Here is a 14825-nt window from a genome sequence, read left to right on the forward strand (position 1 = left end):
GCCAGAAGAGCTTCAATGCGCCTTGGCATAGAGTCTAAAAGTCTCTGGAACTCTACTGGAGGGATGGAACACCAGAATCTTTGAGAATATGGTGAGAAATTTGAATTTGAAGAAAAAAACTAGAAATACCGCCTTGCGGTTGTATGCCTCCGCCAACCAGTAGCTAGTTTGGATATAAAATGTCATCACTTCATCATTTTATCCTATTAGACATTTGTGTGAAACTTTGTCATAATTAGCGTATGAATTCGAGTTATGGCCAAAAACATGTTTTGTGAGGTAACAGTAACCTTGACCTTTGACCACCAAAATCTAACCAGTTCATCATTGAGTCCAAGTGGACGTTTGTGCCAAATTTGAAAAAATTCCCTCAAGGCGTACCTGAGCTATCGCGTTCACGAGAATGGGACGGACGGACAGAGAAGCATGGCTGAATTTTTCTACTGACTCCAGTCTGCCATGCGAAAAGCATGATAATGTTCATACACTGTCAGAAAAATCCTGTTTTACAGTCAATCGATAGCCTTCATTTTACTGAATGTCAAACGATTGACTGTAGCTTTAAGCAACAGAAACAGAAGACAGCGTGACATGTGGCAATGTGGGCCAGCCTTACCACATTTTTGTATTTCCTTGGAAACGGCCGCTGGCAGCCAGTGTACCTCACTTGGCAGGGAGAATTCCATAAATGTAACACATCCCAAAAATGTAACATCCTATTACTGTCCAAGGTCAGGCAGCTCAGGATCAAAGGGAGCCAATATTTAATTATGCATTCAGCTTTTAATTACTCCTGACATGTTGCTCTGACAACACTTGTTCGCAAGCCTGTACTGCAATATTTATTCTCATCAACTGAGTTGTACCAGCTGAAATTAATATGCAACTCCTATGCACAACAATGCAGCTGGAGAGACAGAACAGAGAAAACCCAAACTCCTTAAGACTGGACTGATTATATCTGTCAGAACACTGCCAATTATCTATTTTCCCACTTAAAGAAGGGCACAAACTAAGCCTTGCTATTTAACAGCAAACTGTAATTTGGTTGCAAATAGGGTTTAAAAATCACTGAATGGTGGTAAGTGAAACTAGACTACAAAACGGCTTTGACGGCAAAAAAGTATTTTGACATACACTGTTTAAAACTGTTTACAGCTACATACCCCCATCTTCTGATACTGGAAATCAGGATGTCAGGATGCAAAGAATTGTACTTGGTGGGCAAAACTCCAAGGGACATTCATTGGTTTATTTTATGAAACCCTCTCATATCCACAGTGATCCACTGGAACATCTCCTAAGCCTGCGGGTACTGCTTACTTCTTACCACTTCTGTGCCAACCCGATGCCATATTTTGGCTGAATGGTTAGGAAACAAATTTGATAAAACTTTTGGAAAATCTGACTGGAGAGTTGCTGTGTCCATATACTACAATGGTGCATATCTATGGGGTTACTGCAGCGAAATCTTTATTGTAAACAAAGCTAAAGCAATAGCTCCATAATGCACTATTGCCCTCACAGGGGTCTACTGTCTCACAGACATATGGTCCAAAAATGCACCACTTATGTATCTAAATGAGGCAGTTGATCAAGTGAGCAGTGGAGGAAAGAATTGGGGGCTGAGATTCAGTTTTGTATAATAGGAGATAAACCACTGAAGAGGAGGAAAAAGTCTCATGGTTGTCATGGTAACCCACTGACTCAGGAATGAGAGCTTTTTGGTTTGTATTGCATCAGCAAGTGGATAAATCCAGTTGTTTAGAAAAGCAGCCAAGGGTTCCCGGCACTACAGCAAGTCATGGCCACCACCATAAAATGAAAAGGAATCTCTGTGACAAGAATGGTTTTCCCAATGTGGTTTTCAGCTCCAGCTGGTGTTCATGTTCCGGTAGAAGTTTTCATCTTGTAGCCTAACTCATTTAAATCCCCCAGGGCATGAGATAAATTTTGTCAAAAGATGCCAAACTGCAACCACAACAGACCAACCAACACTGAAATGCAATACATTGCAGAATATGATTCCACAGATCAATACTGGGAGCCCGAAATGACAGGAAATTCAAGCACATCAGACCTGGGTCAAATACACACTCGAAATACAGCAACGTTTTATGTATTGAAAAAAAAAATTGAAACACTCCAGCAGCTCCCTGAGAATTTTCAAGAAAAACAATAATAAATTACCAATCGAAAAATACACTTACATGAAAGATTTTTTGTTCTGAATATTGGCAAAAAGACATTTTTGTTTTTAAAGTTGCCATTAATAAAAGGGTTTTATTCCAGTAACTTTTCACGTTTTTTCAAGTTCAACTCCTCCAGTAATGGTTGGATTTCAATTAGCCACCAGTGTTCCCTATCTGCCATGACCAGCAGCCCCTAACTACAAAACTGAAAGCATTACCAGCAGTCAGTCAGATCACAGAAAGTACAAAGGCTGTTTGACAGATTTCCTTTTTTTTTCTTCTCAATAAAAAGAAACTATGCATGACCATAAATTTCAGTTTTCCGTTTTATTTCTGGGGTATTGGGCCAATTAACTGAGTGAATTATTTGTCAAAAAGATTGACAAAAGTTTAATGTGCATTGTTTAAAGTTTATTTTGACAGCTTGTAGGACACAATGCCTGTCGCCACAACAGCATCAGACAGAGACAGTAACAGTGAAAAACATATCTGCGGAACAAAGCATATGAAAAATTCTTTTAAAAAAATAATTCATATAATAGACTAAAAAGGATGTTCTTTCTGGATGAACACATTTTTAAAAATCTACACAGTAAATGACAATGATTACAAACATGATAAGAACCTAAAAAAATAAAACTGATTCACTGGTTCACTATGAATTATGTCATTATCAATGGCAATCAATATCAGCGAAGGATGTAGACACCAGCTCTGAGAACAATTGCATACACGACACAGAATGGTTTATGGTGACTCAAAAATGTCACACGAGAACGTAAAATGGCATTGGCAATCACAAATAAAGTGAATGTCAAGAAAACTTATAAATATTACAATGAAGTCCCAAAACGACCATTGCCATTGACTTTCAATGTAACAACAAATTTCACAAAACAGCTACATGTTTTGAGGTTCAGTTAAGAAACAATATTACAAGAATCAGCGACTTTAACATGTATAGAGGTTGGTTGTTCTACCTCTTATGCTATGCTTGTATGAATTAGTGTTCTTTGGTTACCAATTAGGACTTGGTACCAAAAGGCAGACAAGCTGGTCGCTGACCAAGCTTCAGCAGCAGTCCCTCAAAAAAGACCACATATACAATGAATACAAATGACTGACCTGCCATTTTGGACTGATTTTCAATGGCAGGAGACAAGGGCACATTCTTTGTTCAGACTTTACTCAAGTAAAGCAAACAAGTGTCCGGAAAGTGTAAACAACAACAAAAAAAAGATACATTACTAGCACAAATTGTCTACAGTGAGCAATTAGAGAATTAAAGACAACAGGACATTTTACAAGAAACACAGGGATAGCTAGTGTTCCACTCGTATGTGAACATGACATTGAAAAGGCACTTGAGTGCACACAGACATTTGTCCTAATCTGCTCATTTGCTACATGAAAACACATGCTATCTAACTGTCTTGAAAGATTCTAGCAGCTTCTAGCAAAGGTGTGGTATACACCTCTATCAAACAATTGACTTTGCTGTAAGATATTCAAAGCCTTTAAATCCAGAGGGAAATTTGTTTCCAATTTTAACTTGCCATTAGGCTATTCAACAAATTCCCTGACCTTCATTAAACTATGTCTAAGGACCACATAAGTTCACAATGGGACTGAATCAATACTACAGGGGGTTGGACTAGCAGGGGGAGTTGATTTTAAAGATTTCGTACAAGTGCTTAGAGATCTAGATTAATATATGTTTGTAATATATTGTGTACTTAAGCATTTGAAAGTAGGTCTTTTTGAATCACATGTGCCCTGTCCCTAGCCAATGGCATTCATGAAAACATTCAACATCTCTCTGGAAATTGGCTGTGGCTTAATATGATAGAGTAGGCCGTGTTATACATGACATCTAAATGTCATACATGCTTTGGGCTACACATCAAAGCATTTATACACAAGGCATAAGAACAGAACATTACTTCAGCAAGCAAGCTGTCTGGAAACAATTTATTTACTCCTCACTTAGGGTAACACAATTATATTAATGTTGACTGGCTTAAATGTAAGCAGTATAGTATTATTTAATGCAACACCTGTTGTGTTCAATATACTGAAACTAAGCACTGTGGCACTGGAAATACAGTATCCACAAAAAAGTTTTGTATATATGTTCATCCCTGATGTTTAACACTTTTCCATCACAAATAAGCAAAACATTGAAAAAGCACGGATAGGGTTTGATCTCGTGGTCACTACAGGCTGCAGCCCAAAAATCACTGGTGCAGTACTTTACAGCTTTGTATGCTCGCGTACACATTGAAAGCAACTACTTTTTTTCAATTACCTTCACTGCAAAACTGGAACAAGACACATACTGCCTCTGTTTTTAGTTAAATAGTAATGGTGCACAATTCCAACAAATAAAAAAACCTATGTAAACAGCAACAAGGGGGAAAAGAATACATTTGTAAACATCAAAAACAATGTAAAGAACAAAGAATTGTTGGAGAACCAAGACATCCTGAAGAAAGAAGCAGCCACCATACAAACATAAGAACCATATCAGGTGTTCGGAGCACACTGAACTTCCACTTTTTAAATATAGTGCCATTCATTCATTGAGCCACATCAAGACATGATATCTTTTCCAATGTACTGCAGTGTTGGCATCTGTGCCAGAGTGGAAATGATAGAGGCTATAATTTTAAGCCAGGTCATCTTAAAGATTGGAAAAATACATTGGAATAATCTATGACACTCCAATCCTATACACTGCTTTCCAGTACCTTCCAGAATGAGGCAAAAGAGCACTTTCTTTTCAGGAAAACCACTTTTCCTTCAACAAACATTAGCTTATCAAGTGAAAAATAATTGTTCTAAACACATTTTTTCTTCTATAATTATCGGTAACCTCAGTAACGCGTGAGCTATAAAGAATTTTAACTAAAACAAAAAAAAGACAAAGAGCATGATACTGACTAATGAGGACAACAAAATAGCTTTGATCAATACAGCAGGGCACCTCATGATTAGGTTTTTACATCACAATATAACACAATACAGGAGGTGTGCTGCTACCATTCCAATAAAAAACTACATACAAAAGTTTCCATTTTTTGCCATATACATGATAAAAAGTAAGCTATTAGGCCAGCAATTAAGTTATTGGTGATGTAAACATCCAGCAAGGTGTCTTTGGTGGTATGTGAGATGACAAAATTAGCTACATACGACTAGAACAAAAAATGCTAAAAGCTATGTGTTCACAGAGTGAGGACTACGTCGTGTGTTTGTTACATTCAGCAAGCAATGCCCCATCAACCACTTTTCTGCCTTTTTTGACAAACTCTCGGTGCTCCTGAAAGATGGCTGCTTTTGATGCACTACTGGTGTCAGAGTGAAAATGAGGCATCCCCTGTGTGACCCCTATGGGTTTGATCTTAGCATGCTGATGGGAGGAATCGGAGTACTGTGTCAAGGCATAATTCTTCAGGAAGTACAGCTCGCTCCGGTCATCTGACGCACGATCGGCTCTGTCACATGAGCTCTCTCTGGAAGCCCCGGTTAAAGTGCGCTGGGGTTGAGAGCCACAGTCTCCAGACCGCAAGGGCAGATGGGACGGTCTAGTCAAGTGCCCGGGGCTTTGTGGTGCAGGAATACAGGCCCCTCTGTCTTCAACCTCAGGCTTTGAAATCTGTGTTCTGCTTTTACGGCTGGGAGTGTGACCGCCTGGCTCAGCCTCAAGTGTTCCCGTCAGGCCACATGTTGGCTTTGCCCTTTCCTTCTGAGCCGGAACGAGACCCTGCACCTGGCACACTCTCCTCCCATCTGCTGGAGGGTGGGCAAAGGACCCGGCAGGCTCTTGTTGCCATGATGCAGCCGTGCGCTTACTGCTGTCCCTCGTCTCTGAGCCAGCAGAGTGCCCAGTCCGTCTGCAGTGGAGGGATGATGCCCGCTTGGGGTCTCTCTCCATTCTAGGGGTGAGAATTGGAGAGGGGCTAACCTTGGACTGCCCTCGATACATGCCACCCAACTCAAACTCCAGACTGTCAGTGTCCAGGGACCTGCTTCTCCTGTTTAAGGACAAAGGGACTGGCATGGGTTGATTGACCCTGGTGAGGCTAAGATGCCGTGGGAGACTAGCAACTCCCCAGGTGTTACCTAGAAACACGGCCTGGTTATAAAAGTCAAACATTTTATCACATTCGGCAAAAGCATCTTTCTGTAGGTAGCTTTCATCAAACGCTTCATGGGGTGACACAATGTCCTCATCTGAGACCATATCTATTTGGCGATCACATTCTCCATCATCCTCCATGTCTACAATGTCAAATGTGACCATAGCTGGAAGTGCGTCTATATTCTGGGCAAAAGAAGTGCTGGAGTCAGAGCCTTCCAGACCGTCAGACAGACTGCTGAATAGCTTGGCATGCTTTGTGAAATCCACCAAGGCTTGGGAAAAGCAAACAGTTTGGTCGTGCTCTGCTTCTTCCTCGTCTTTGCTGGAGCATACATTTTTTCCTCTGCTCTCAGCCAGAGTCGCCATTTGCTTGCCTTGCTCTACACATGGTGACAGCTCTTGTAATGGTTGTGACGTGCAAACTGCTTCAACAGCCTTTATGTGCGGAGGTTTGTCAAGCTTCTTCTGGCCGCCCCCTCCTTTGCAGGGGACTGTCTCAACAGGACTTCCTTCAAGGCTGTGCGGTCCCTGTTGCATGCAGTTTTTTCCTTTTTGGCTTTCTAACTGTGAAATAACCTGATCTTCTTTGAGACCAACTTGATGCTGCTTTTCAAGTTTGGGAACACACTCAGTAAGGCTTTTTTCAGGGTAGAATCTGCCCTTCCCCAACACAACGGACTCCTTGGGTGCTTTCTGCATTCCTTGCAGTTCACAGCAGAGAAGGTCCTGTTGCATTTTTGTTAATCGGGCCTCCTCAGTTTCCATCAGACCAGTTTTGTGATTGAAAGCAGGGCTCAATTTTGGGTCACCGCTCTGCAGTATGACACCCAAAAATTCCAACGGATCCGGGGTGGGTGGTTGTGTCTCTAAGGAGGACTCGTGTCCAAGGGAGGGACTCATGAGACTGTCATCTGCCTCGAACAGCTCATAAAGTGCATCGCCACTGTAACTATCCCTCAACAGTCTCTCATTTCCTAATCTGCTAACTCTGTCTCCGTCCTCATCGGGCCCCGGGGTGGTGGAATCATAGTAACCCTCATCGCTGTTGGGGACAGACTCCTGCTGGTCACTTTGGGGGGTCAAAACATCCCCAGGTGTGAGGGAACCATCAACAACAGCACGAGAGCAGGTGGAACTTCTGGAAGGTTCCATCTCAGAAGAGATCATACCTGGTGCTAGGCTCTCACCTTGTTCATTTAAATCCGATTGTTGGCTGGAGGTGTAGCAAACGTCCGCTTTACCTACGTCTTCCCACAAGCCCTGAAGATAATCACCATCAACCTCATTGGGGGATGCCATTTCTTCCCCACCACCCTGGTAAGTGACATAGCAGGAACTCCTTTTTCCAGCATTACGACTCCTTTCCCCTGAGATGGTGCTTTCAGCAACACTGTCATCATCTTGGTCTGCAATGATGTCTCCACAGCCAGTGAGTGAGTCAAAGCTCTTCAAAGAAGCCACATCCCCAAAAATGAAGCTGATCTGATCTGAGGAGTGAAGAGAAGGTTGGTCAATCTCTGTACAGTCTGGATTCATGCTGGGTGGATAAGTGCATTCTGAGTTTGAGCAAAGAGCCTCTCCATTTGCCTTCAGGATCCCAGTCCGCTCTTCCACATCACTGACTGCATCTCTCAAAACTCTACCTTCCTTCAAATGTTCAACGTCCCCTTTGATTAGGGCAATATCGTTTTCAGATAAAGCTTTATCTTTAATACATTCATGAGTAATAATAAAACCATCTTTGACCTTTAGTGCAGGCACGTTTGGTTCTGCTAAGCTATCCAGATGTTTGCAATCATGCTGAACAATGGCTGGCCCACAGACAGGCACTAAGTCTTTAGAGATGTCAACAGACATTTCAAATGTCTCGCTTCTCTCAGATTCTACGTTTTTACTTTTTCTGTGACGCCTGATGCTGCTGAACAGCCCCTTCAGTCCCTTCTTTGGACGGGGGAAGGACAGAGTGGATTTGTCGACGGGGAGTTTATGATCGCCCGTCTCCAAAGAGAGCATGTGGGACGATTCCCCTTTGAGAAAGTCCGTCCTTTTCCCAGGGTCATTCATGGCATGTGAGCTCACAGAGCTAGTCAGGGTTTTACCGACGGAACCCTTCTGCCCATGGTACTCAAAGTCCCCTGCTGGGACGCACCCGGCTCCTCTGCCATCCTCCCAAGCCAACCTGCTGATGCAGTCATGCGTTTTGCTCTTGCTTATACCCTTTTTGGAAGTGCCCTTCCCTTGGCTTTTGTTTTTACCGCCGAAGAAGCTGGGCAGAGAGCAAATACTCTTACGGCCCCCAAACAGCTTGAAGGCGGTCTTCCTCAGCCTCCCGGGTGGCTGTGGATCAGGGGGACTCGATTCAAGGGACTCAGACGGTGGCTCTGCCTCTGCCTGCGGGGCCTCACTCCCCCTAGCTGTCTCATCACAGCCATCAGACAATGGCTTTGTTTTACTTGCCGTCTCACTTCCTCTGCTCGGCTCCATGGCAACGCCGTCTATTGGAGGATGCGCTCAAGAATGAACATGGCTGAGAACACTGCGGTTGGGGTCTCTTTCGAAACCATGTGATGACATGTTTTCTGAAATTCAAAGGAACACAAACAATCAGGTTGTGAACAATGAGGCTGTACAAAAGCCGTTTTTCAAAACACCGTTTATATATCATGGATGACTCTACAACATCCAATTTTATTCAACAGATCCATCTGAAAGTTATTTCCGAGCAGCAACATTCACTTATAGCAAGCTAAAGTAAACCAAAATACACTAGCACATAAAAATGTATTATAGCTTAGGTAGGAAAAAAATGCTGGCTAAATCCAAGAAATCTGCAGCAAAAATACTGATATATAAAGATGCTACCTCAAACAAATCATTGTCTCATTACCATTTTATAGGCCTATCTCATACAATGACAAAAGCGGCACTGAACAGGCACTAATGACACTTGAAATTTTTTAACAATCCTTATATACATTTCCCTGAAACTTTCAGGAACAAGAAAAAAAAAACTTTTTTGCCTAACTTTCAGCCAGTACTCAAAATTATTTTTGCCTCTTCAAAAGAAAAAAAAAAGATTTTTTTTTCCCCCAGTTATACAATATAATTTATGAACGTTATGGGTGTGCAGGAATTAGTATAACCGTCTGATACTACATTTGCACTAAAGAAATGTCACCACGTTTCATAGGTCTTCTCCATAAAGAAAAACGTACAGTGGCACATTTATTCTAAACTTAAAAGGCGTGCTTTCGCGAATGTATTGAACGCATCCCTGTACCTCTGAACTAGTGCCGGGCAGGTGTGAAAACAACCCTTGGTTATACACAATCGCAAACCTTTAAATCTATTAATATTTCCGATCATTTAAAAGAGGGCTTCAAGTCAAACTATATGCTTCGATACCAGACCTATCATATCTGGCAGATCTTAATGAAGCGTTTGGTGGACACAACGCGAGTGAGAAATAAAACAAAGTTTTAATGCATATATATCGTCTTTTAGACGTTAAGAAATGTGTTACAACGTTAAGTTACTTACATTAACGTAATTGCGGTTTGTAACGTAAATGCGCACATCGACAAACTGGTGATGCAGCACTATTCCAACATGTAGCCAGTCATCGCAAAAATGGGTAGCTCTTCGCCAGTCCCATTATCGTAACCTTGACAGCCAATTATGGAGGGAAATTCTGAGAAACACTATTTCTAGACTGATTTTTTTTTTTTGTTTCTAGCTCACTCAAGTCGCAGCTAAGAGAATTTAGTAGTCTCAGCATCAAGTATTATAGTTTATGTCTGTAGTTATTAAAGTAATGAACGGCAATCCGGTTGTTGATTACAGATAGGGCTTCGATTTAGAACTAATGATTATTCATTTGAAGATACATCCAAACGGTGGAACATTATGTTCAGTGAAGGAGGGGAAAGTCGAGCAACAGTGTAGCTAAACCTGTACAGCAGATGGTGGGCTCTGTTTCAGTGATAGACAGCGTTGCACATAGACGTGCATACAGCTAGAAATGCAAAGCTAATATTAATAATCGGGTAGACTTTCAACATATGTACGGTGAGTTGCATACATGGCTAACCACAACAAAGCTCTAACATTAGCCTACTACAAAAACAGCTGCCATCTGGGCCTACTTGCTGACTATCAATGTGCTGCTGCTAGCTAGCTTGCTAGCACATCTTCAAACATGTTCACTGACAAAGTGGAATTCAATTGTGCTGGACTGAAATGTTTGCCTTAAATTGAAATCACTGGCAAAAACGTTCGCTTAAAATACCAGTTACACAATTAAATCCCAAACTAACGTCAGGGAGCCAGCTAACGTTATTTGCAAAAGGAAGGTCAGCTAATTAGTTACAATGGCTTAGCTAGCTAGCTAGCTTCCATTCTGTTATTTAGGCAGATATACCGTTTTCTTCGAAAATCATTAAGCGATGAAAAAATAAATGGTCTCACCTTCTTATCAGCTACATCCCTTAGATACAAATGTTTTGACGGTAATGCTCACGCTTTCAATGAGATCCACTTTGTTCTGCACTGATTCAGCCTCCTGTTGAGGTAATGCAACTCAGTGACAAGCAACCTACTGGTGCTAGTAGTACAAACCTGGGAGGAGCAATACGCCGCCAATTTGAATGATGAGGAAACAGTCCAATTAACAAGCAGAAAATAGAATACTGCTAAATCAATCTTTAGGAGTAGGTGGAGCCAGAGTACCAAATGTTGCTCAGTGGACATTTAGCCCATCAGAGACGCGAATGTAGTTCGTAGATTCATTTTCATGCTGCGCAGTCTGTCTGCTAATTTTGCACATTTTGTCTGTTAATATAGCACTCAATCATGGGCAGACGTCACTGTGATGTTTAAAGTAGGGGACAATTTATTTAAGTTCTAGATAAATAGTAGTCTGACACTTAAGTAACTTAACATTGTGTAAAACAAATCCAAAAAATAAATGCCTCATTGATTTAGGTGTGTTACTTGCGTACTCATTCTATGGATAAATTTTGCTACCACGACATCTAGCGTTGTTAAGGGAAAATACACAGTCACAGCAGTTTGGTTCAGTGTTCCAGTTCTCGCCAAATCCGAATAACCAATGATCATCTTTTTTTTTTTTTAAACGCTGAACATGAAGTGCAAGACTTCATTTGAACACAGTAACAGTTAAATGGAAAGGCTCAAACTTTGTACATTCATTTTCAAATGATTGCTATAAAGCAACATATCAAATTACTACTACTAAGAAGAAGAATGGGCAAATAAACAACGTAAAGCCAAACATTTTATGACAGCATTTTATTGAACCATGAAGCGGTTCCACTTAAGAGAGAAGCTTGGCGCTAGCATTTATTATCGGGAGCCGTGACGTTTTAAAATACCTCAAAATAAGTAGGGTACTCCAATTGTACTCCAGTCCTAGAGATTTACAAAAATTCCTACAGAGAAGGGAAAATGAAAAATAATCTTCTTGATGTTTTCTATTGAACAATGATGAAAAATGTAAACCAAAATGCTACATTAGCAATCAAGATTATGCTGGCAAAGGAAATACAAATTTGACTAATAAAATAAAGTAAAATCACTGAAAAGATAGCACTGACCTCTAACACTGTCATGTTATCCACATTGTAAACTGATAATATCGTCTAATCAAGGCACAGTCACACAGTCGAGTCAGAATGTTAAGCTTCTTGAGGGTGCTGTTCTGTAAATCAAAAAGTTCTTCAGGACTGGTGGTATTTCCAGGTCATTAATACAATGCATTTTGTTGATCTTTTTCAGGTGCATTCGAATGGCAAGACGACACTGTGACATCAGGGATTTCGGACAACCTTCAATGGAGAAAAACAAAACAGAATGGTTTTTTAATGTCAGTCTACAAACCTCTACACTCGTGGCTTATACATTATTCGATGAGGTACATCAGACTGGTCGCTTACAATAATTCAAGGTTTAAGGAGCCATTGCTAGCTACATTCAGAGACATGTTCAGACACATTGAAACCTCAGACACATTTTATGCACAACAGGAGAACATCATCACCTCTTTCCTTCAGCAAGAGTTCCACTGCTTCATTCTGTTTTGTAGATTTCTCTATGATGAGTGTGGGAAGGTAAACATTCGCCCCAAAGTCTATCAGGAGCTGGACGTACTCCACACCGCAGCCATGTCTCAGGCACATCTCCATCACAGTCTTGGGCTGCTTGATCCTCCTGAAGAGCTTCTCATCAGTGCAGTTGTAATTGGGATCAGCCCCATAGAGAAGCAGGACTTTAAAACAGTCTAAGTGTCCATACACTGCGGAGAGATAGAGCGGTCCACTGGAAACTGAAGCATTCGAAGCCCACAGCAGAACCTTGGACCGCGCGTTGACCTCTGCGCCGTGCCGCAGGAGCTCTTTTAGGATTTCCACATCCCCCTCCCGTGCTGCAGTGAGCACGGGAGAGCAGTTATTGTACATGCTGCCATTGGGGTTGGCTCCAGCCTTGAGCAGAGCCAAGACACAGCTTAGATACTTCCCACTGACGGCTGTAAAAAGAGGGGTCTGGGCTTTCACATCCAGGCTGTCCACCTCAGCGCCGTGAGCCAGAAGGACCTCCAGACAGCGGAGGTGACCCCGAGATGCAGCCATCCGTAAAGGTGTGCCCGGAATCCCCCAGCCACTCCTGCTGTTGATGAACTTCCTGTACCTATCCTGGGAGAGAAGACTGGCCAGGAGTTTGTCATCGTCTTTGAACACTGCTTGGTTGAGTAATCGGCTTTCACCGTTGTCCTCTCCGTCCTCGCTTTTCGTCTGCAGCATGAAAACTACTTGGAAAAATGTAATTGTTAGTAAACTTATTTTTCTATTTTACAATATGTACAGCTTATCTTGAGCTTGCACTCGTGTAGGCTTCTCGTTTAACATTGAACAACGTCGTTATCATACAACATTCCGCACAAAATCCCAAAAGAACGTGATTTGATGTCTCAATAAATGATCATATAGATTTCCATTTACTTCAACTACCTAGAAGTTCTAAGGTAGACTGCATTCGAGTCTATTTTAGAACAGCTAACTACTTAAAAAAGAAAAGAAAAAGCACAACCGCGCAGATAGGTGCGCGTACAGCTTATTGACTATATAGACGTGAGGAAAGCGCTTAGTTGCAAAGCTAACAGACTAATAAGATGCTGCAATAGTTAAGTCAAGTTGACTAACTACCAGAGCACTGAATGAACTACTCCGTGTTTGACACCCCGGACATTGAAGCTCGACAGATACAGCAAACTATCTGCAGTACCTATCTACAGCAATTACATCTAGAAAGCTAGCGGGCATTTTAATGAATTTACCTGATCGTGCGGGTTGCTACTTCATTTTAATGCAATGCAAAAAAGATTGATCTTCTAAAAAGATCACTTACCTTAATAAAGCAACGTTATGATTACATTAGATTCCGAAAATTCATAACTAGCGTTTGTTAGCCTAAATAAACACCGCATACTGTAAAAGCCTTCCTTCCGCTGCAAACACAGCCCTCCATTGACAAGTGATTGGCTGTAAATGGTGCATGGTTTGTGACTGGCATTCAATTGGCCAATTACCACGTAGATTCAGAGCTCTTAGCCAATGAGAAATAAGTTTATCCAGATAATCCGGGGGATGTTCCTGCTGTTCTTTGATGTTAGGTGACGTAATTAGAATATACTCCTAAAAGCATTTGTTCAGTTTCTTTTCCTCCATATTTAAAAACACAACAACAACATTGCTATCAGAACATGTATTCGTGTTTATAAATATAAATGTTACCACTGACTTAAAGAATCGCAATGTGAACATTATTTTTACATTTTGAAATCAGAAGTTAATGAAGCTGGCTGAAACAGCTTTTAATTTACAAAATATAAACAATGCTGGATATTCTAAACTAAAAATTCACCCCAATAACTAGATGATTAAGCGCTCTGTGTGGCGAGATATAATGGCTTCAAAGAATGTGGGACAGAGAATAGCAGTTTATCAAAGCAAATAGTAAAAAAAGACACGGTTCTACATGGAAATGGTTAAATCTAGAAACAAACACAAATTACTTCAAACAAAATATATCTAACAGGCTCTTAGTAAACAGTGCAATAGGTTGAACGCCATAGGAAGGAATTACAAAGCTTGTGTTGATGTGTATTTCGAAAACAGTAATGTATTTCAATCTCACTTCCATTAAATTAACCCTTTTAGAACAGGGTTAATTCAATGTTTAACAGGTCTTTTTGTAACCCTGTATTAAATCCCATCATCTCCACAATTATACAGAGTACAGACATGGTTCAAAGTTTGAAATAAAGATCACATTGATACCAAAATGACCAAATCACTTGATCCTATGGGCGTCTCACTCAGTAAACATGCAGGGCATATTTATTCTGAAAAACAAAGAAATCCAAAAATTGTTTTGTGTTTTCATTATTCTGTAGTGATTACACATACTTCTGA

General features: G+C 41.0%; 2 protein-coding genes across 2 annotated transcripts; both read right to left on the bottom strand.

The window, feature by feature from the left end:
- Window positions 1-2581: 2581 nt before the first annotated feature.
- amer1 (APC membrane recruitment protein 1) lies at window positions 2582-10936 on the bottom strand. The gene is made up of 2 exons (XM_035434440.1): window positions 10804-10936; window positions 2582-8915 (listed from the first exon to the last, which is right to left on the bottom strand). Exon 2 carries the CDS (start codon window positions 8818-8820, stop codon window positions 5434-5436), a length of 3387 nt encoding a protein of 1128 aa, XP_035290331.1. The 5' UTR covers window positions 8821-8915; window positions 10804-10936; the 3' UTR covers window positions 2582-5433.
- Window positions 10937-11204: 268 nt separating this feature from the next.
- Window positions 11205-13883, bottom strand: asb12a (ankyrin repeat and SOCS box-containing 12a). Its single transcript, XM_035432073.1, has 3 exons — window positions 13759-13883; window positions 12395-13159; window positions 11205-12182 (listed from the first exon to the last, which is right to left on the bottom strand). The coding sequence occupies exons 2-3, from the start codon at window positions 13152-13154 to the stop codon at window positions 12025-12027; spliced, it is 918 nt and encodes a 305-aa protein (XP_035287964.1). The 5' UTR covers window positions 13155-13159; window positions 13759-13883; the 3' UTR covers window positions 11205-12024.
- Window positions 13884-14825: the final 942 nt, after the last annotated feature.

This window comes from Anguilla anguilla, chromosome 9 (assembly GCF_013347855.1).
Source record: "Anguilla anguilla isolate fAngAng1 chromosome 9, fAngAng1.pri, whole genome shotgun sequence".
Classification (NCBI taxonomy): domain Eukaryota; kingdom Metazoa; phylum Chordata; class Actinopteri; order Anguilliformes; family Anguillidae; genus Anguilla; species Anguilla anguilla.

Coding starts and splice junctions, on each gene's coding strand:
- amer1 (XM_035434440.1), bottom strand. CDS start 8,820: ATGGAGCCGAGCAGAGGAAGTGAGACGGCAAGTAAAACAAAGCCATTG.
- asb12a (XM_035432073.1), bottom strand. CDS start 13,154: ATGCTGCAGACGAAAAGCGAGGACGGAGAGGACAACGGTGAAAGCCGA. Junction 12,183..12,394: donor ACTCTTGCTGAAGGAAAGAG/GTGATGATGTTC, acceptor TCTCCATTGAAG/GTTGTCCGAAATCCCTGATG.